This window comes from Homarus americanus, unplaced genomic scaffold, assembly GCF_018991925.1.
Source record: "Homarus americanus isolate GMGI-L3 unplaced genomic scaffold, GMGI_Hamer_2.0 scaffold31037, whole genome shotgun sequence".
NCBI classification, from domain to species: Eukaryota; Metazoa; Arthropoda; class Malacostraca; order Decapoda; family Nephropidae; genus Homarus; species Homarus americanus.
In genome coordinates, this window is record NW_024722227.1 from 26,602,805 (window position 1) to 26,625,857 (window position 23,053).

General features: G+C 37.7%; 2 protein-coding genes and 1 non-coding gene across 3 annotated transcripts; all 3 read left to right on the plus strand.

The window, feature by feature from the left end:
* Positions 1–298: 298 nt before the first annotated feature.
* Positions 299–5,786, plus strand: LOC121862454 (60S ribosomal protein L7a-like). The gene is made up of 6 exons (XM_042360755.1): positions 299–439; positions 2,616–2,742; positions 3,757–3,906; positions 4,338–4,558; positions 4,734–4,856; positions 5,588–5,786. Exons 1-6 carry the CDS (start codon positions 425–427, stop codon positions 5,765–5,767), a joined length of 816 nt encoding a protein of 271 aa, XP_042216689.1. The 5' UTR covers positions 299–424; the 3' UTR covers positions 5,768–5,786.
* On the plus strand, positions 4,602–4,675 carry LOC121862683. Its single transcript, XR_006088266.1, has one exon. It is a non-coding gene; the product is annotated as a small nucleolar RNA SNORD36 (small nucleolar RNA).
* Positions 5,787–7,722: 1,936 nt separating the features above from the next.
* Positions 7,723–22,462, plus strand: LOC121862455 (endonuclease III-like protein 1). The gene is given in 8 exon segments (XM_042360756.1): positions 7,723–8,003; positions 10,107–10,331; positions 12,086–12,244; positions 16,419–16,589; positions 19,460–19,593; positions 19,595–19,617; positions 21,988–21,999; positions 22,002–22,462. Coding segments are annotated over 8 exon segments (1,125 nt in total). The 5' UTR covers positions 7,723–7,883; the 3' UTR covers positions 22,283–22,462.
* The last annotated feature ends 591 nt before the right edge of the window (positions 22,463–23,053 follow it).

A 23,053-nucleotide genomic window follows, 5' to 3' on the forward strand; every position in this document is an offset into this window, starting at 1 on the left:
TCTCTCTCTCTCTCTCTCTCTCTCTCTCTCTCTCTCTCTCTCTCTCTCTCTCTCTATATATATATATATATATATATATATATATATATATATATGTATATATATATATGTGTATGTGTGTGTGTGTGTGTGTATCAACTGTAGATTTATATTGTACTACCTATGTACATGTATAATATATTAACTTTACCATATAAATTATTTGAATAAAATAATTATTTAAACAGAAAATTTAAATAAACTAGTTTATAATTAAAATAATATACACGTAAATTTTGTTTTGTGGATCTTGAGGTACGACGACTCTGCCTGAGCGGCCATCATAGGTCTTTCTCGTGTCCTCCGCGCTGGGGGAGACATTGGTTGTGTACTACTACTGAATTAAATCCTCGTGTCCTTTCGGGAGCGAGTATAAACATTCATCATGGTTCAGAAGAAGGTAAGCTCAGTACACAGTTTGTTTAACTATAAATTAAAAGTAAATAGAACGTTATTTCTCAAATACTATAATACACTAGAAAAACAATTTCTCGTATCAAAGGCAAGAAACCTAACCAAACCTAACCTAACCCAAACAAGCAAAACAGGAATATGTTCTGAATTCCCGGTACTACGTGTTTGTTAACTAATACGGTAATTATGTAGGACTAACCCGTGGGCGAAATTGATTGAAAACTATTATAAAAACGCCGGATTTTCATTGTTATATTATAGTTAGTGGTTATGAAGAACAGACCTAACCTTACTTAACTTCCCTGGTATATTAAACAGAAAGGACTTACTATGATAAGGTGAATTTTGAGGCATTTCTGGGCGTGAAATGATACTGCCGCATTGACTCTTATGCAGCCCGGTGGGTTAGTCCTATATATTAACCGCTAATACAATGTAACCAAAGCAAATTTTACCTAACCCAAGGTAAATTGTGCCCCCCCAAAAAAGTTAATTAGTACCCAAGATTACGTGCACCCAAATTAAGAGATAAGCCATACCTATTAGTGTATATGTACCATGCATTTTAGCTTTGATTTAAAAAAAATTAAATCTTGTGGGGAAGTTCAGTGAAATGTATTGCAGCGCTTTAAAATGGTTGCATCTCATTATACATGTTATTCCGTCACACAAACATTGCAAGTACATATTTCACAGTGTTGTTTAGAATAACTTTATTGCAATTTACAGATTTCAGGCTAATAGGTTTGGCAGTTTTAATTTATAAACTGGGCGATGTAACGTTTAAAATGGTCATAAATACAGACTTGTTGGATTCTAGACGGTGTGCTCATTTCTTCACTGTTTTTACCCGTTTCGTCACCACGTTCTTTCCCATCACCATTTCAAGGGCAATACATTCCAGAAAATTCTTACATAATTAATACATCAATATATACATGAAAATTTAACTAAATTTGCCAAAATAACTGTTGCTTGGGATAGAAAATAATTAAAACACCTAGTTTACAAAATTGTATTACAAAATTATGCCTCGACAAAACTTTGGATCATGCAAGCATGTCACCAAGACAATTTATTAAAGACAACATAAAAACGTTATTACTTGTGCAATCATCTCACTTGAACAATATGTGAAAGACTAAAATAAAATAAAACCTATTACTCATGTAAGCTTGGAAGAAGACACTTGAAATTTTTTTAGGAAATTAGAAGTGGCTCCTCCTCTGGTACTTCTTCCGGTCTAATGAACTTGTTCTATGGCGTCAACGTAAAGAATGAAATACAGTAGTAATAAGGATATAAAAGAATGAGAGTATTGGCCAATGCATATACAATTAGTTATGTTACTGATACTCTGGACAGATTTGTTTAAAATGTCAAAACCACACAGAAACAAGACCAGGTCTAATTCAAACTTTTAACCTAAAAGTAATAGGGTCGACTTGTACTCTGCAATATATGGGATACTGTATATATATATGTATTTGGGTTGAACTGGCATAGATTGGATACGAGTTATCTTGTAATTGGGCATGACTTGACATGTTCCGATGGTTTCGATTTGCTTGAGTACGTGTTGTCCAGAACTGCTTTCTATGTTCTGGGTATGTACACCAGTATTAGGGTCCAGGGTCAGGGTTTGATATGAGAATAGGTTTCTTTGTGTTTTACTCAAGTCTGACCTTTATTTCTTGTGCAAACCTTTGAAGATCTTACCTAACCTATGAAGATGTTAACATCTTTTGAGAGCTCATGGACCCCCGCCCCCCTCTCTTTCTCACCTGAACACCAAAAACTACACAGACACATTAAACACTGAAAACATGAATGAGAATTTTTAAAGGTTAGGTAAGGTTTCCAAGGGTTTGTTTGGTGTTATTTTTGGTATTTTACCCCACATTTCCCCTCTACTTCAAGGCCCTGTCCACTTTAAGCAACCAATATTTTTGGTAATTGGGGAGATCTTATGGGTTAAAATGCTAAAAAAAATAATTTGTGCCAGAAATGTAATAAGTTTTTTCTCCCCCAATATAAAAAGAAATGGTATGAAATTCCATGCTCGACCTAAAATGAATCTTTACCAAATTAACCCCTGCCTATTATTTAATGTATAATTGTTGAAAATAGTTTTCTTTTAATGTTTGATGTTGACATTTCAGGGAAAGGGAAAAGGAAAGGGGAAGGGAAAGAAGATCGCAGCAGCTCCCCTGGTGGCCAAGAAGGTGGTTGTGCCTAAGAAGGTGGTAAATCCTCTGTTTGAGAAGAGGCCCAGGAATTTTGGCATCGGTAGGTGTTGTCAGACAGGCTCATAAAACGTTGGCACTTAGGGTGTATAACAGCCTTGAAATTGCCACATTTTCAGACAAAAAACCGATTCATTGTGATCTCGGGCAAGCTGGATGTGTGCTCTTAGGTGAATATAAAAAGTATGTTCATTTGTAGCTGTCAATGTCATCATGTTTTATATCTTGAGGGGGGTTGAAGTGTATTCCCATTTTCACATAGGCTCACTATTGATACTCCAAATTAATTTATGCATTTCATATGTACAGTATATTAAAATAGCCATTCTTTATATTAAAAGAAATCTTGAATTCCGGCATTTGTTTGCCGTGAATATCAATTTGCTTGGCTGTTATACATCCTGAAACTGTAATTCCAGGATACGTTACATCAATCAAACAAATATACACGTTATGTATACTGGCATAACTAAAAGGTTAGAATGGGATTTTGGTTGTGCCAGTACGAATTACATTTGTATATTTAAATTGATTGATTTCCCTCATTCTCAATGTTCTTTAACTATTTATACACATGTTTTGTAAAAGCTTAGTCTTGAGAATACTGGATGAAAAAATCTGCCTTAATCTTAATGTTCTTGAGTACACAAAGCAAATTGTGCTGGTTTGGTATGAAGTGACTGCATGGCTGTAATATTGCAGCTGCCTAACCCACAGACCGCATGGCTGTAATATGACACCATGGGCAGTTGCTGTGTAGCCATTGGGTATTTAACTTGTTGAATGGAATATAAAAGTACACTACTGCTTTTTGTATTATGATGCTGCTACCTATGATAAAATTGCACTTAATCACTTGTGTAATGGATCTTCCTTTGCTGAATGAAAAAAAAATATACCACCATTTAGGATCTATGCATTTACAACATAACTTTTAAAATTGAGATTGTCCTTTTGTACAATGGTTCAGCTTCATTACTTGTACTTGCTCACATAAAGGGTGACAAAGTCTGCATCAGGGGCTTGATTTCTTATGCTAATACTGAATATATTTCAGGTGGTGACATCCAACCCAAGCGTGATCTGAGTCGTTTCTTGAGATGGCCCAAGTATATCCGTCTTCAGCGACAAAGAGCAGTTCTCCAGCAACGTCTGAAGATTCCTCCTCCTATCCACCAGTTCAAGCAGTCCCTTGATCGCCAGAAAGGTATTCGACCATACTGCAATAATCCTTAGGCTCGTTAAGAGCGATGCAGGATTGGAAGACAAATATTTATTGTAAGTCGCTCATAGACCTCCAGACAAGTGGAGGTAGTGCTGAGTGCAAATATTCAAACCCTTAGATCTCTGAAAGAGATGGTGCAGGGTATTGTGAAGGTAGACTTGTACAGTATCACCTTACCGTTCCCTACAACTGTGATGTCTTGTATTGGCTATCTAACGCCAATGTTGATGTAACTACTATACAGTAAAGTAAGAGACCGAATAAATTGAGTGATTCCACATAAATCATAACTCCAAAATACCACTGTTTTATCTTCTATGGTGGGATTTGTTACATGGTAAGAGATTAGGTTTTCACAAAACTTATCAATCTGTAATTGTCTTTATTATTAATAATATCTTGTGACCCTTTAGCTACAGAGTTGTTCCGCCTTATGGACAAGTATCGTCCTGAGAGTAAGGCTGCCAGGAAGGAAAGGCTGCGTAAGCGTGCTGCTGCTCGTGCCGCTGGCAAGGAAGATGTCCCCACAAAGCGGAAGATTTGTGTGCGCCAGGGTGTCAACACCGTGACTACACTAGTTGAGCAGAAGAGGGCTCGTCTTGTCTGCATTGCTAATGATGTTGATCCCGTAGAGGTATGTAGTGCTGTGCTCTGCAAATAGGGTTTAAGAAAATGGTCTTAAAATGATGTTTGAATTTCTTCACCTGAACAAGCTGATGTTTTTAAAATGAGCTTTTTAACACTGACCAGAGCTTAAATTAGTCTTTAAATCAAAATAGATATGGATGCTGAAGGAATTTGTCTCCTAGATTGTGTTGTTCCTGCCTGCTTTGTGCCGCAAGATGGGAGTGCCCTACTGCATTGTGAGGAACAAGTCCAGACTGGGTGTGGTTGTAAGGCGGAAAAAGACCGCATGCATTGCCATTACCGATGTAAGTATTGTAAGCTGTTGTAACGAAGTGAATGTATAAAATTAAATTGTCTTGTTTTATTGGGGATTGACAGGTACAGTACAGTGGGTCTCTGAAGACTAATATATTGTCAGCTATTACTTATCTAAATTATGCTGTATCTAAGTGAAGTTGAAAACTTGTTTCATAAACCGAGTATTCATATCCAAATAACTCGTTGCATGCTCTAAAGCTATGCAAATACACTGATTTACACCAAAACTAGTCACCTGCTGCTCTAGGAAGAGCACCTAAATTTGAAAACAGCATGATGAAAATTTGGAGATGTTGCTTAATCATGTGTACATTCAATTAGAAAATAGCCTATTGAAATTTTTAAGATACAGTACTGCTTAATCATGCATGTTTTCTCTTACACGAGAGGGATTATATAGTAAGTTTGTGGGGACAAGTAAATGGGGAATGACAGTGGAAATTTGAGATGCAAGCAAGTGTTGGGTACTGAGTTTATTTGTTACTACAGATATTAATAAACTTTATTAAAGTTGTGGACATGTTTTGCAAATGGATAAAAAAAAAGATCTCGTTGATAGTGAAGTGCCAATGTTTCTTCATGTCCTAACTATGATATCTTGGGGTTAATATTTTCACCTGGTTATTGAGATGTTCAAAGCAAGCTTATCAAATTTTTAAGTATATGGATCCCCCCTCCCCTTTCCTGTGTAGTCTTAACCGTGTTTACTCATTTGCAGGTGGAGTCTAACGATCGCTCTAATCTCAGCAAAATCATCGAATCGGCTAAAACTAATTACAATGACCGCTATGATGAGATCCGCAAGAACTGGGGTGGTGGAATTCTTGGCGCCAAATCTGCATCCAGGATTGCCAAGCTGGAACGTGCTAGGGCCAGGGAACTGTCTCAGAAGCGTTAAAATAAAGTACTGAGAAGGATAAGTTATTTCTTTCCCCTTTTTTTTAATCCATCATCCTGGGGTTATACACAGTTAAGTGTTAGTCAAGGATTAGTCCAACCGGGCACAGGTCGCCTACCCACATCAGGACCAGGGGGAGCGAATATATAATGATAAAACCGAATAACAATTATAAAAAAATAAATAGAAAATAAAAATCAAGGGTCAAAAAATACTGTGTTCGTTAATAGTAAGAAACTTGAGACCCTGCAATATTGTGTAAATGAGGCAAAGTCAGAGCAGCAACCTGGGACTTGGCTTCACAATTTTTGTGATGCCATGTGGCAGCAGGATCTACCATTAGACAACTCGTGTTTCCAATTTCTTCCCAGGTAGTAGTAGCTGCCTACTACATTTGGGTTGGTATGCTTTCAGGCTACTGTACACAATATTATTGAAACCTTAATTTTAGTAATGTTTAAGGAACTGAGTGACAATGGGATGCATTTAAAATATGTTGGCAAGACTTGGTACAATATTTACCGGGATCAAAATTTTAGGTGAGAATGGAGGATATGAACATAAAATTTTGGGTAAAGTTTTTAGGAAAATTAACATGGGAGAAAAGAAAAGGTTTGATTGCATTTTAAAGGATGGTACAGTAAGAAAATAGACACTACAGTATATAGTATGTGAGGTGACAATACTGTAAAAGCTTGAGGTTGATCAGCTTCCAATCATATGATATAGAATGGAGCTAACGGATCTGACTAGTCTTGCAGGGTCACTTGGGAATACACAAGCCTACAAAATACACTAGTGTGGTGTAACTGATGAATGCACGGAGGTTAATCCTACTATTTATTGGCAATCTTGAGTAGCGAGACTCACGGTGATTGGCGGAACAAAAAGTGAGGTTTCCCACATAGAAATGGTAGTTTTAAATAGATATTTGGAGTGGAAAACACTTAAACTACTACGGAGGCCTTATACTGTATAATGGTCGACAGAAATTGTGTGGTTTTACAATAGAATATTATTGTAAGCTCTATCCTACCCAGTAGCTAGGTATGCAAAAATTGAATACTTTGATTTATAAGATTTATTGAATTATATTAGTGATTACCATCATATGTGGTGATTATAATTCTCACACAGGTGTAAAAACTACCTGTGCTGTTTAATGAAAGAAAGTGATAATTATATCAAATCTTTAGACTTTGCAATTTTTTTAGTGGAACTTGTAATATCACTGGAAATATATTCTCAAAACTGGTGATAATTGTGGATATGGTAGGAAATTGTGGAATTGGAGAGGAATTGATAGGAAAAGAAACCACCGTGCACAGAACCTGTTGGCTCACCAATTTACTTAAAGTAATACACTTTAAAATTTGAGTCTTAGATTCCTTAATTTCAGATGTTCATTGTGGTATTCATACAAAATTAAATTTTGAGATGCCATTACGATAGAAAATAAGTAATCGAAATGAAAGTGGATATTTTGATAAACTGGGAGTGGAACAAAATAAATTATATTATAGACTAATATTGGAGCAGGTTCAGGTGCATTCAAGGAGCCGGTGCATGCCCAGTACTTGCCAACAGTGCGTAACAGAGACGTGACCAATCGCCCAAACGGCTAACGGGCCGATCAGTGGTGAAGAGGATAAAAGTAAAAGTGAATAATTCCCGGCCACATACGGCCGGAAAAAGGAAGGTTGCGGACCCTTGGCAGACGACCCGCAACTTGCACACTACCGCCATCTGTTGACCCCGCGGCCAACTATATGTATACTATTGCCATCTGTTGACCCCGCGGCCAACTATAAGTATACTACCGCCATCTGTTGATCTCGCGGCTAATTATATGCTATGTGGCTTATGCGATTTTCGCCTTGCTTTCCTGGCCTTCTTATTATAGTCTTTGGTAAGCATTGAACATTGCCATGGAAACGAAACCGCTAGTTGCCTGTGTTCGAGACCTTGGCTTTCGCTTTAATCCTTTTAAAGAATATCTCCTATAAATCATAAAATTAATGAACAACTTATATTATTAAGAATTTGATGATATAATTGCTCATGGCTTTATCAGAGACAGGCGTTATATCGTGTTAGGAAATACTTAAAGTACTGGATGTTGCGAGCTGGTGCGGGGAGGACCAGGAGGACCCTCAGAGTTCTGTGTAATATGAGTCAAACTAGTAAATATTTCACAAGTATATCACCTAGAAGGACTCGTTCAAAAGTTCAAGGTGTAAGTTCACATATTCAACAAGGGCACCGAGAGAGAGGAACAACAAATGACGGTGTTGTGGAGGTTGGTGGATTTAGAACAAAAAAAAATCACTTAATAGTTATACAGTTTTACATTGGTTTAAGATATACAAAAAGGAATGATAAGAGGGTAAATTTTCACTTGTTGCCACAATATGAAATTTAAGTTGAACTGTTTTTCCTATGGTTTTTGATGTGTAAGAAACGAATTTGACCTTCATTTTGATGTTTATATTCTTACAATATTTTTATCATTGAATTCTGATATAATTAAAAATTTTATGGAAATTGCTTCATTTGGTAGATAATATGGTGACTAGGCATGATGTGGCAAGAGCAACATAAGTAAATTTGCTGATGACGCTAAAATAGGACGTGTAATTAAATCTGACGAGGACTTTGCAAAACTACAGGAAGATCTAAATTAAAACTAACCTAACCTTAGTTGATAAGAAAAATAAGCGGCAGAAGCGTTGTTAGAAGACCTCACCAACCTAACCTAACCTTACCTAACTTCCTAGCCGTGAGACTCAACCCTCTGGACCCCCAGGTATATTAAATATATGTAAACAGTTTTGAATTTAACATAACCGTGGGAGCTCCACAGTCGTTCGATGTTCTGGGTGTTTACCACCACGTGCGAACATATATAATAAAATGTTAAATATCTCGATTATACGTAATTTGCATCAGAAATGCCATTGAAGATAAGTATCTAAGAATTGTCAAAATTACTGATTGCAACTATAAAATTCTCGAGATTAGTTTAATGGCAACATGTAAAATAATACCTGATAAATATAGTATGGTTAATGTTCATTTATCCAAGGATATCACAAGAAAGCCATCACAGAAAAAAAGTCACATTGTATAACTAGTATTTTAAAAGAGGCGACATTTACTAGAACCTGACATGTCCAACCAAAGAAACCTATTTAACCTTACCTAACTTCCTGACTGGGGGACTCCGCTCTCTGGGTGTACCTCCAACTCAGTCCATCTTAAATAACCAACTCGGCCCACACATTACTAACTCGGCCCACCTTGCACACTTCAAACACGTATCTGAGTAGAGGTTCAGGAATGAGTTTGAGATATGTTTTATGTCTCTTTTGGTTTACTGAAATACGAAGTGTGAATGAGTGAATACCGAGGGTTCAGTTGGTATGAAGGAATTTTATGAGTTTCTGTTAGTAGAACTTGATCAATGAACCATGATACACATTCGTAACTTGTGTAGGGATAGGGTTGTCAAATATGATTCCCTCTCTTTACTTTTGACAAGACTCCTCAATATTGAGTCGACTTTTTCATTATAAAAATTCATTAATACGAGATTTAACGTGTATTTGTGAATTTATAAAAGCAAATACCTGCCTAGTTTTAGCCTACAACTGATGACAACTTGCTGATCAGTTTCTTCACCAGGAACCAGTCAGCACCCGCCCGTATGAACGTGAACACTTCCTATCAGGTTCCGCCACATACAGCATGGCACAGTCAAAGTTTTTCTGTATGTATCGTTCTGATGTGTCCATTATGGTAATCTATTCTCAGAAAATAATCTAAACAAAAATAATATCCCAATGATCAGTATGAGTAAAATGATCATATGATTTTTGTATGGCAGCTTATGAAGAATGGATCATTATGTTTAACCATGCCATGCAATCGACTAGAGAAGGGCTTGGGATCGACCAGTTGATCGCTATCGATGGGTTGGCCACCCCTGCCCTACCTGCATACCGTACTTACAGAAGAATGTTTAAAATCCCACTATATCATAGCCCAAGTCCTTATATATATCTAAAATCACTTAATTTAAGAGAAAAGAAGAAATAGAATGACAAAAATACAGTAAATGAAAGTAAAAACTAAGTCATCAGGTAAATAAAATACTGTAAATTTAATGTTAACCTCGTTCATATTGGCGGGTGTTCATAAGTCTGACCGGAGACCTCCTACAGTAGTAATGGTATACTATTTAAAGTATTTCTAAACTTTCTAGAATAAAGTTTTGTTGGTTGCAGAGAACTGAGCACTGATGTAATAATGTATCTTAAGTTATTTTGATTATTTCCAGGAGCCATTATCCTCACACACCACCACACTAACAAAGAGGCTTCTTAAGAGAAAAAGAGTCCACATCAAGTATGAAGAACAACATGGGGTAAAGCAGCCATCATCACAACACAAAAATGTTGACCTCAGTGGATCACACTCCGAGGTAGAGAACCACAAGTGTGTAGGAGACCAGACTGGTGATGGAGTCTGCAACAACCCTAAAGGAAATAAGACAACCAATGTAGTAAGAGAAAGTTTCAAATATGTGTACAGTTGCCTCCACTCCTGCCTTTGACAGTGAGCTTGGTCTCCCTGAGAAATGTGGAAATGCTGTAAATGATTCCCAGCTGAGCGAGGGGTATCAGTGAGTGAATCGGTGAAGACTCATATGATTCTTTGTTCTAATCATAAACACCTTACCAAAATGAGAGGAGACAATCTAATTTAACTTAGTTTAAAATATGCAGTTAGTTGACAGGAGTGTGGTGAGGGTTGGTGGTTAGAGGGCGGATGAACAGACAGTTAGGAGGGGGCTGTGAGTTGAAGGTCCCTCCACCTCACAATATTGTTTCAAAACTGATAGTATTAGACAACAGCAAAGTCACATTCAATTATAACAAAATACATATTTCATATACTGTACTGTACAATATGTCACAAGTGTCAGGTGGTGTACAGTACAGGTAACTCTCATTTTACGCGCTTTTGATTTAAGCGTTTTTTAAATAATGCGATTGTTCAATTAATACCAAAAGGTAATTTACGCGCACCTAGTTTTGAAATAACGCGCTCAAGACAGTTTAAATTTGCCGCTCGTATTCGCCTGGCAGTGGAGTCACGTGGGATGCTTAGTGAGGTGCTTGTTAGTTATTACATTTCTATAAAGTCGCAGTCATATCAACATCAACAATTTTAATACAGGCAGTCCCCGACTTACGACGGGGTTGGGGACCCAAATCCAGATCGTATGTCGAAAATGCGAAAATAATACATAGAAAATCTAAAATGGGTGTCTCTTTTTCTAATCAGCCTGATCCTTTTGCTATACTGTACAGCACTCAGATTGTACAATCAGTTGCCTGTATCCATGAAGCAGCTGACATCTGTGGAGGCCTTGAAGAAACATTTTAAGACCTTTCTTTTTTGAAAGCTTATGATCCTAAAGAGGATATGGTAATGGAGAATCACAGCCTACAGGGCTTAAGAAGTGTTACAATTTAAGGATATACAAATTGGTACTTTTTGTGATTTTTTTTGTAGTTTTTTCCTTAGGTCCTTGACTTTGTAGTATTTTGAGCACTGTGAATTCTTTAAAAGAACTGGTGCTTTTGAAAAACAAAAAACCTGTTGTTATAAGTATTATTCCAGGGATTATTGATACCCTTGGCTCAGCTGAGAATCTTTTACAGTGATGCCACATTGCTCAGGAAGACCAGGTTTACTGTTAAAGGTGGGAGTACTAATGCAGTAAACCCTTGAAGATCTGGTCCCGGGAAATCCGGATTTTGGAAGATCCGGACAAAAAATATGGGGGTTCTGGGCTAAGAAACCTCCTAGAAGTTTCCCTAAGAAACATTCCCAAACCAGAGCAAAGAACATTTTAGGCCCGTGAGCGCTGCTTGACAATCGGCTTTTCCGGACAGGTGGTCCCCCCCTTTTAGTCCGAATCTTCGAGGGTTCACTGTATTCTCGTATTTTTATTGTATGTATTAAAATTAATGTTAATGAAGTAGCTATTACATTTTTTTTTTTTTTAATGAAGCATCAAGTCTTTGTATTCTGAGTTAGTATAGTAGACAAATATAGAAAACAACAACTAATTTTAACATTTATATCATTCAAGTTAATGGACATATAGTGGATGCTACTTTAATGTAAAAATTATCAGAGTAACTGAACAACATGTTTGACAGTAACATTATATAAATAGTAATACATTAATTTTTTTCTTCACTTATGGGCATTATGTTAAGATATTTTTTTATGGAATGTTATCAGGAAGATAAAGTGAAGCCTGTGAGGCCAGGACAGCCTGGCTGGGAGCCGCCACACTGGCAACTGGTCCTGGACAACATCCGCCAGATGAGAGCTGCTCGAGATGCTCCAGTTGACTCGATGGGAGCTGAGAAATGCATGGACAAAGAATCTGAACCTCAGGTAATGAAAAAATAAATAAATAAAAAATCACTGATAATATGATTAGTTAAAATGAGCGGCTCCCTGATACAATATTCACAGCTTTAATATAAATTTAGTGAGACTGATTGTAACTTATTTTCCAAATCTTAATAAGAGATGCAGTGGACATTGATCTGATTCCAATACTGACCTATTTACAGGCATCCCCCTATTTATGATGGGGTTATGTTCCTGAAAAACTTATCGCAGGTTGAAATATTGTAAATTGGGATCATCATGATATGGGGTTCAATGGGATACGTCCCCAGCCAGTCCAACGCCCACACGTATCACCGAAAATAGAATTCGTGCAATACTACTATACCTACAGCACCATTGAACAACACTCACCCCCTCATGAAGAACAAACCTAGTTGTCATTACATGTCCCTATCAAGGCTAAGGGGTCTCGTGAAGGTGGAGTGGAGATATCTCTGACTCCCACATTGCCTCTGGGGAGCCTCATGCCGATTTATAATGTCAAGCGTCACCTCCATAAGCACAGTTTTCCAGGGTGCCTCGGCCTTCCCAGAAATGTTCAAAGTTGCACTGCTCACTTTACAGTCACCAAAACAGAGTGAATGATGATAATGTTATTGTGGCCGACACTGCTCACATCATGTTCACAATAACAGAAACAAAGCATTTTACAGTCACAAAACACAAAGCAAAAATCACTTCACAGTCACCAAAACAAAGTACAATGTGAACGTTAGTGATGTCCTCTCACTGTAACGTAAAAAAACAAAAACAAAAAAAAAACAATGAAAAGTAACCACACCAATACTTACCAATAATTGCTGAGCTACATGATCACCTGGTGGCCACGTGACGGCGTGCGAATAGACCGCAGCGGACAAATGCACCGAGAGATGTGTTCCATATTCCGCGTTTGCTGGATGATAATTGTCGTTCGTGCAGATTCTTTACATCGTAAATATGGGGTGGTGGTCATAATACATCACCGTCGTTAAAGCTGAACATCGTAAATAGGACAAGCGTAAATCAGGGGATACCTATAATTCACCTTTCACCATATATTTTTAGTTCTGATTCTAAGACACTGGCTAGTAAAATATTAAGTGTTTACACACCACTGGAATGATACTTTTCACGATTAGCATGGAAGCCCTTACAGTTCATCAAGGTTGTACAGATGTTTATAATTTTTGTTTAATCTGCCCTTTTGACTTGCTGTGGAGTTATAGATTTTACTTGTGTTGCTTGTGATAGGTTTTGTGATTACAGAAAGTCCTCGCTTAACGTCGTTCCTCTTAACGTTGTTTCAGTACTACTTCGCTGAACTTTAGAGACCAAAAATTTGTTTAACGTCCCGGTGATCCGATACTACGTCGTTTTGCGTCTTCACTGAGCTACACTCAGCTTGGTGTGCTGCCCTCACTCGCGGAATGTCACAGCGTCCCCAAGCGACGCCAAACCAGTCTCTGTTATGACTTCACATCATTTGTGTGTGTTTAAGTGCAACTGATGCAAGTGTAGTGAAGAGACGACATAAGACCATTACCCTTGCTACGAAAATGGATGTATTAATCCGATTTGAAAAAGGGGGGAACGTGCTGTGGACATAGCCGCTGTGCTTGGTCTAACCCCCACAACGGTGCGTACTATCTGGACCAACGCTGACAAGATTAAGGTTAGTGCTGGAAGTGGTACTACTCTCAGTGCTACTAAGATGACTTGTACTAGAAGCACTGTGATAGAGAAGATGAAAAAGATGCTGGCAATGTGGATGGAGGACCAGAATCAATGCAATACCCCTGTGAGCCTTATGGTTATCCAGCATAAGGCCAGATCCTTGTTTGATGACTTAAAGGCAGAAGAGGGTGAAGGATCAAAGGAAGAGACCTTTACGGCCAGCCGAGGCTGGTTTCAACGATTTAAGCGTCGTTATAACTTCCACAACATCAAGATGGCTGGTGAAGATGCTAGTTCAGATACAGTTGCTGCCGAGACATTCCCGCCAGAATTCAAACAGATTATCCAGCAAGGAAGCTACTCATCGAAGCAAGTCTTCAATGTGGATGAGATGGGTCTCTTTTGGAAGAGGATGCCTGAGAGGAACTATATCTCCAAGGAGAAGAAAAGAGCGCCAGGTTTTAAAGCGGCAAAAGACCGCTTGACGCTGCTGCTTGGCGTGAATGCTGCCGGTGACTTCAAGCTGAAGCCTATGCTGATTTCTCACGCTGCCAACCCATGGGCCCTGAAAGGTTACTCCTAAGGATCAACTTCCTGTGATCTACAAGGTAAATAAGAAGGCATGGATAACCGGCACCATATTTAGCCAGTGGTTAAATGTGTGCGCCGTCCCTGCAATGAAGGAATACTCTGCCAAGGAGAACCTTGACTTCAAAATTCTTCTGATCCTTGACAATGCTCCAGCTCATCCTCCCAATCTTGACGACTTGCATGACAGTGTAAAAGTTGTATTCCTGCCTCCCAACACTACAGTACTGATGCAGTCTATGGACCAAGGCGTCATCCCCGCATTCAAGGCGTATTATTTACTCCATACCATGGCCTAGCTGCTCAAGGCTACAGACGGAGAAAATAAACCAACGATCCGAGAATATTGGCGCGGCTTCAACATTCTTCATGCAATTGACAACATTGGCAAGGCATGGGAAGAGGTTTCAGAAAGTTGCCTGAATGGTGTGTGGCATAAACCGTGGCCCGAGTACGTCAACAGTTTTACGGGATTCATGAGCTGGAATCAGAGGATATTGAGGATGTCCTGGCATCCCATACAGAAGAGCTCACCAACGAAGATCTGCAAAAACTAACGGAACACAGTCCTGTTGAAGACTACGACGATGACGTAGAAGAACCTCAACAAACGCTAATTTCAAAGAGGATGGCAGAATCGTTCAACATGTTCCAGCAAGGAATGCAAATCCTTATAGATGATGACCCAAACAGAGAACATAGCTCATAGGTTCAACACAGCATTGATGACAGTCTTGGTTGTTACACTGAGATCTATAAGGAAAAGAAGAGTTGCACCAAGCAGTCAACACTGGATTCATTTTTTCGTCGCAGGACGGCAGAAGCAGCTTCTTCACATCAGCCGGCAGCTGAGGAAGAGCACACAGCAGCCGAGGAGGAGCACACAGCAGCCGAGGAGGAGCACACAGCAGCCGAGGAGGAGCACACAGCAGCCGAGGAGGAGCAAACAACAACGGAGGAGGAGCAAGCAGCAGCAGAGGAACCGCAGTCAGAGCAAGAGGAGGCAGTCTCAGTGACTCACCACCCTCCTCCTCCCCCACTTCACTACCCACCACACACTCGCTATACTTCCTCTGCCCATCGGTTAGTACCAATACAAACTTAATAGTTGTATATGTATGCATTATTTTCTATAGAAATGGCAATGATTTTCTGTATATGTAATGTATTTCATGGGGCAAAGGGAGGCTGGGGAAGGTAACTCCCATATTTTATCTATTTCTTTTTGGAAAACTTGATCCGCTTAATGTTGTTTCGTATAACGTTGTTTCGTGTAACGTCTCGTTTTCAGGAACGTAACCCTGACGTTAAATGAGGACTTGTACAGTATTTGAATACAGAGACTGTCTCTTAAACCAGTAAGAAAATCAGGTTTGTAATACATTTTTTTACCTGACAATATATTGCTCTCTGGAAGACAAGTTTGTTACAGTACGTATATATATTTTTGGAGTAAAAACTTTTATTATAGGTCTTAATTGTAAATTTAGTACAGTACAGTACTTTTTCTAATATGGCCTCGAGTCCCTAAGGTAACTAAACCTTAGCCTAACAACCCCTTATACTGGATAGTGAATGTGATTTATTATTGTTGGAGAGATCGATCTTCACACAATGTGAGAGGAACTCCACTACAGTATTAACAGATTTTATGGAATCGACAAGTATGCGATACAGTATCATGGAGAGGACTGATATTGTAGCTGGATAAATGTATGTTTGTGATGTGAATTTTATGCCTAGTGGTACAGGTAGATGGAATTTTATTTTATTTCTTTTATATTAGGTGCTTCAACTGCTTGGTTTCATAAGATCTGTTCGTAGTCATAATATTTTTTACTGATGACAATTTAAAAAAATGTAGAATTAGCTGATGACTTGTTTGCTGAGGTTTTTCTTGCTGTTTCAGGTGTACAGATTCCAGGTGCTTATTTCTTTGATGTTGAGTAGCCAGACCAAGGATCAGGTGACTCACGCTGCCATGACCAAGTTGCGTGCTCATGGACTCACCGTTGACAACATTCTGGCGACTGATGATCACACACTTGGTCAACTTATCTATCCTGTGGGTTTCTGGAAGGTTAGTCAGTATTTTATGGTTGAGTTTTTTACTTACTGTAGTATGAACTGTGAATTAATTTGAAGAATTGTGAATTAGTCTCAGAGTCATGATTTATACTGAAAGACCAAATACTATCATTTATGGGTGTAAAGAAATGGAAGTGGAATATAATAGCTTGTATCAGTCCTTTATTGTCTCTTTTTATACTTATGCTTTACTCTCTCAAGGGCTCCAGAAACCTAAAAAATTTGAAATGGATGAGCGGTGTAAGACAAGTGGCAGCAGTGATAAAATATTCAATATTATACCACAAAAACATGAAACTAGGTTCACAAACAAGAAGAGGCTCTACCTAACTAATGATAAATAGTAAACAACTACAGTCTCTCCTCGACTTACGACAGGGTTCCAGACTGATGAATTGGTCGAAATGGTGAAAATAATACTACATAGAAAATCTAAAATGAAATATGGTACAGTAAAAGTAATCAATAATGAAAAATGAATAAAGTGTTACTGTGCACTTACCTTTAATGTAGTCAGCTGAATGTACATGGGGTCTCGATAATTTTTTGATTAAGCATGGAGACAACATTAATTGGATGAAACAGAGGAGGAGACAGGGCTGGGTGGGTCATCAAGCTCACTTTCTTCAGACAGGTTTATGTACAGGGGAAACTTGCTTGTTGAAGGTATTGGATCATCTTTAGGGAGTGAAGAGGCAGCAGTGGGGGACTTCTTAAAAAATATGTCCAATTTAGACTGCACAGTTTGCCTTTTCTTTTCATTGTAAATCTCCCTGTAGCAAGCAAGTGCATCTTGGATCAGTCTGTCAACTTTTGCAAAACGCTCAACATTTTGATCTATTTCTTCAAACATTTGCATCCCCTTATTAATAGTAGCAAATGCCTCTGCCATTTGTTTCACTGAAAACTTTTTTGGGAGGTACAGGTTCTTCTTTTACATTTTGTCTCTCTTCTTCCTCTGCAATTTTCTGTGCATCCAGTTTAATAAGATCCTCGTTACTTAGCTCTTCTGCTACACTTTCCACCAACTGCTCAACATCATTACTGTATTAATTTCTAACTCCAGCTGTTTACCCATCTGTACTATCTTGTTACTAATCACAGAAATTGCTTCATCTTCATTAAATCGTTTGAAACTGTTCACATATCTTTTCAGGACCTTCTTTCATATTCCATTCATGCACTGACCTGTAACCTCATCCCATGCTGCAGCTATGTTCTTTCTGAGCGAAGGTCATACGTAAATAATACGCTTTAAAAGCAGAAATAGCACCTTGATCCATGGGTTGGATGATAGAGGTAGTGTTAGGTGGAAGGTAGACTACCTTAACATCAGAGTGCAGGTCGTCCAGGTGTGGTGGGTGTCCCGGAGCATTATCTAAAATTACTGTAATCAAATCTTGAACGCAACCCCTTGTTGCAGACAATACTCCTTGGCTCGTGGAATGAAACAACTCGGGAACCAATCTTTAAACAGTGCTAGGGTCATCCATCCTTTCTTATTTCTGCGATAAAACACTGGCAGTGTGTGCTTGCTGACATTTTTAAAAGTCGCGTGAAATGGTTGCTACCGTTTTTCCATTTAAATATTGCATTATTATTTGAATTTTTATCTCAAAAGTAATTGACTGTCTCTTTTTCTTCTCAGCACCATGAGAACTCTCACTTTTACGCTTACCAGCCATTTTAAAGGGAATTACAAACAAATTTTATCAGTACACAGCGCGATCACTAACAACAACAACGACGGCCAAACACCAACTGAGCGGGCTACTGCGTGGATGCTGTACACCATGAGGCGGCCCAGCCCAAGCTGTCGTACGGCGTCACATTACGACCAAACGTCGGGACTTGAAAATACGTAATGTGGAAAATATTTTATACGACCATGGCCGTCGTATGTCCGGGTTGTCGTAAGTCAAATATGTTGTAAGTCGAGGAGAGACTGTATACTGTAATTTACTACCTTACACATTAAAAACACCAATTAAATACTATCTAGATGAAAATATGCAACTAAAACTATTAAGGAAAAGTTAAATCAAAATTTAACAGAGCTGCCAGCAGTGCTATTTGCATAGTTGCCGACTGCTTCACACGTGGCAACCCACAAGTGTCACTATACAGTAGTAATGCAGCCAGGCTGTCTCTGCTGACCCTTCCAGTCTCACACACAAATAAATGGTTATTCCCATTATGTTATTGACTTTATGATAGTTATAACTTTTACATTTTTTGACATTATCTCTGTAGGATTGTGTGTGCTTGTTGAAGAAAGCTAAGTTTATCTATCCAAAACTACAAGTAGACAAATAATCATAACATAACTCCCCCCAGCTCAACCTGCTAACTTTTGCTGGTGGACAAAGAAATGTTTATTCTCTTTTTGTTTTTTACCTTATGATAATTAATATTTGTTTTATATTTTGCACATTCTGTACAGTATATAGGATTGTGTGTGCATATACCTGAATGAAAAGAAAAGAGGAAAGTTATGTTTATATACCCCAAGTTGAGAATTAACTCTTGAGGGTGCGCAATTTAACTTTGTTAGGACCCACATTTGTATCTCGAACGTTCATATATTGAAGGATAACTGTAGAAATATTCCAAATATTCCACACATACACATCCTCATATCCGTAAATTACATGTGTATGGATACTAGTACTGTACTCTAAATAAAATTGAACTCGTGGTTCAACATTGATTCACAACATTTCATATTAATTCACTATTCATACTTGAGATGTTGGTCATCATTTTGTCTGGTTTAAATTCCAAGGGCAGTACTGCAAGAAGTAGGTGTACACCCCGGTACAGATACATACTTTACTGTATATACATTTCTATTTATTTCAGAAAAAAGTTGTTTATATCCGGAAAACTTGTGAAATACTGAAGAGAGATTATGGCGGAGACATACCACCGACACTCGAGTTGTTGTGTAAACTTCCTGGTGTGGGGCCAAAGATGGCTCACCTCTGTATGGATATTATGGGGAAAATTAACAGGAATTGGTAAGATCTTATTAAGTAACTTGGCAGACTGTCTCCATTAGCCTGAACAATTGATGCAGAGAACTTTCGGGGTTGAGAGATTTCCGGGTAACTAGACAACTTTCTCAAACCCAGAAAAATCCTTTATCCCAGGAATTTTTTCTGGTCACTGGGAAAAGATTCTAAACTAGACATCTTGCACAGACAGACACTAGCCTACATCCCCAGAATGTTTCTGGGTGCTGGGGAAAGTTTTCTGAGGGTCTAAACTACTGGAGCCTATAAAAGCAGTTCTAATTAAGTTAGAGACTCCATTTCTTTTCTAGAAAAATCCCGAATAGTTTATCTAAAAGTTGGTTAAATAAATATATTTAAAAAACTATATGATATGTTGCATGAATGAAGCTGTGTGTTACAGCAAAGACTGGTACAGTATTTTCCACTCTCACTGAGCTGTGGAGGCATAGTGGGTCTCATGTTACTGACCTTTGGATGCAATGTCAGGTTATTGTTGGGTGGGGGATTAGTGAGTCTCATGACCTGAAGCTGTCCTGAATAAATACAAAAACCAAGGTATTTTTGAGGTGCGAGACTGCTAGCAAAAAAGTGTATTAACTTTTATTCAAAACATCTGCTCTAATTGTGTTACAGAAATGAATTTGGTACCAGGAGCAGATTACTAATAGGGCTGTAGCCCCAGGCCCATTAGAAAAATAGGCTCACAAAATTTGTTACAAAAATATAAGCCCTTTCTCTAATAGGTCTCTTAGACTAGCACAAAATAGTCAGTCCAATCGCCATAGGTGATAAAAAATTCTGGCGGGTGATTTGAAATATTAGAGAGCTTTTCTGGCTGGCGATCACTATTTTAAATCTCATTACTGTTTATATTTTGCGCCTCTGACATCCAAATTTACTGCCCTGAGCAAGATAGTATCCGCCTTGGGGTTGGCAAATAAGAGAAAACTTCCCTTACTGTGATTGGTTCTTGATGACATAAGCATGAAGTATGAAGCTTCTCAGTCGCGGGAGACAGGAGTTTGTTTATGGTCTTTCAGCTGAGAGTGAGAGTCAGATTTTCGAGTGATAAAATACTCATAAAATAGAAGTTTATAACCGATGACACTTGCTATAATGATAGTGTATATGTATTGAAGAGATTGTGGTCAGTTTGTCTCCCTCTGCAAGGGATGCACAACCACCAATCGCGTTCTAACTGTATATTTTCAGCCTTCTGGCTGCTATGCTCTTTCAATAAACTGTTAATTATTATAATTATTATTATTATTAATTGTGTTAAGAGAGAGGAACTTGATATAATAATCCTGAAAACATTCTCACGATGTTTCCAATGGTTAGCTCACGATTTCAGCCGTTTTATATTTTTCCCAACATAATACAGTATCCCATAGTGAAAACTGGGTATTTTTAAACCCATTTTCAATGAAAAACAGCAGACGGTTATTATTCAGATAATTACCCAGCACGGAGCTATATTTATTTACACAAACACCACTGTACATGTAAAATATATTGTTAATCCTGTAAACATAATAATGTATACCTGTACTACTACTAAACTGTATACTGTACAGGTACTCCTAATTACGACCACCTCGACATACCCACCGCCGCAGTGGTATAATATATTTTTCAAATTACGTATTTTCGAGTCCTGATGTTAGTGATCGCGCTGTGTACTGACAAAATTTTTGTTTCTAATTTCCTTAAAAATGGCTGGCAAGTGTAGAAGTGAGAGTTCTCCTGGTGCTGAGAAGAAAAAGAGACACCCATTTAGATTTTCTATGTATTATTTTCGCCTTACGACCTGGTCGTCGGTCCCTAACCCCGTCAGAAGTCGAGGACTGACTGTATACTGTACTCATCACTAGATGCTGTCATCTTGAACTAAGAGTAGGCAGATACTGTTCACTCAGCTGACTGTAATACGTAACTGTAATCACATCTTAACACTTGCGATGGAGGTGGTGTGAGGGTTTAGTGGGTCATGTTTTGCCTGATTATCAACCTCGGAAAATCGTTCCCAAACCCAGAATTGAGAGAAAAATTCCGGAAAAATTCCGAGCAAATTTCAATTCTGGGTATTGGTGAGTTCCGGCTAATGGAGATATTATTGTAGATGAAAATTAACAATACTGATGACCTTGAGTATGACTGACATTGTCTTTTTTCCTCTCAAAATTATAACCCTATTTCCCTCTTTAATATTTGAGTAATGTATTACTGTTATGTCTGTCAGTCGCATAGATTGTGCCCTGTACATAACTTCTCCTTCATTGCGGAAGTTTCTGCAAAACATTACTTAAACAGTACTTCCTTACAGGGATCATTGATTTGTTTTATTGACTTGTATATTCCTCTATGCTATAGGTGTAGACACACACTACATCGCATCAGCAACCGATTGGGCTGGTCTGGTCGTGCCACCAAAACACCAGAGGAGACCCGGGTTGCTTTGGAATCCTGGATGCCTGAAGATATCTGGAGTGACACCAACTTACTGTTGGTAGGGTTTGGCCAACAGACATGTTTACCTGTAGGTCCTAAGTGCAGCCAGTGTCTCAATGTGACACTCTGTCCATTTGGGAGGAATCCTGCCAATAGATCTCTCAAAAACGTTCTCCCTCAAAGTCTTCAAGAAGAAGATAGTGTAATTAATTCCTAGAATATTTTTAATTACTCTGTTTTATTCTTAATCTATATGGTGTTAACTCTGACTTCTGTGTTATAGTTGATGCCAGAAAGCCTTTGAATTGTCCCTTAAAATGCTCCATGTTTGCACCTATTATAGTATCTAATTTTATACTTGAAATATATTAATTTTGTTTTATAAATTTTTTGCATACATTGTGGTTTCATTGTATTTTAATTGCCTTAAGAATACTGTATCAGTCATTTTAACTACTTTATCAAAAACTGTACTCAAAATAATGTAGAGGTGAAAAAGATGAGAATTTATAAGTTGGAAGTAATACAGTACGTACTTGAAACTCAGAGGTATCTGAAATTTCAGCAGAATTTTTATCACATGAAGATTAGGCACTCCAACTTTTTCACCTAAACATAACTTAACCTAACATAACCCCTCCCGGTGGTGAGGATGTTCACTCACCAGGGATATAAACTGGGGTGCCTAATTTTCACCTGATCTCAGATTTTCATGTGCCAGCTTCTATATACAATATTTTTTTTTTTTAAATGTTTTTTATATAATTTTTTTATAAATTTTATAAAAAAAAAAAATATATATATATATATATATATATATATATATATATATATATATATATATATATATATATATATATATATATATATATATATAAAAAGTTTATTTTATATAATTTTTTTTTTTTTTATTTTTTTATAAAAAATATTTTTTTTATATAAAATTTTTTTTTTTATATAATTTTTTATATATAAAATTTTATATAAA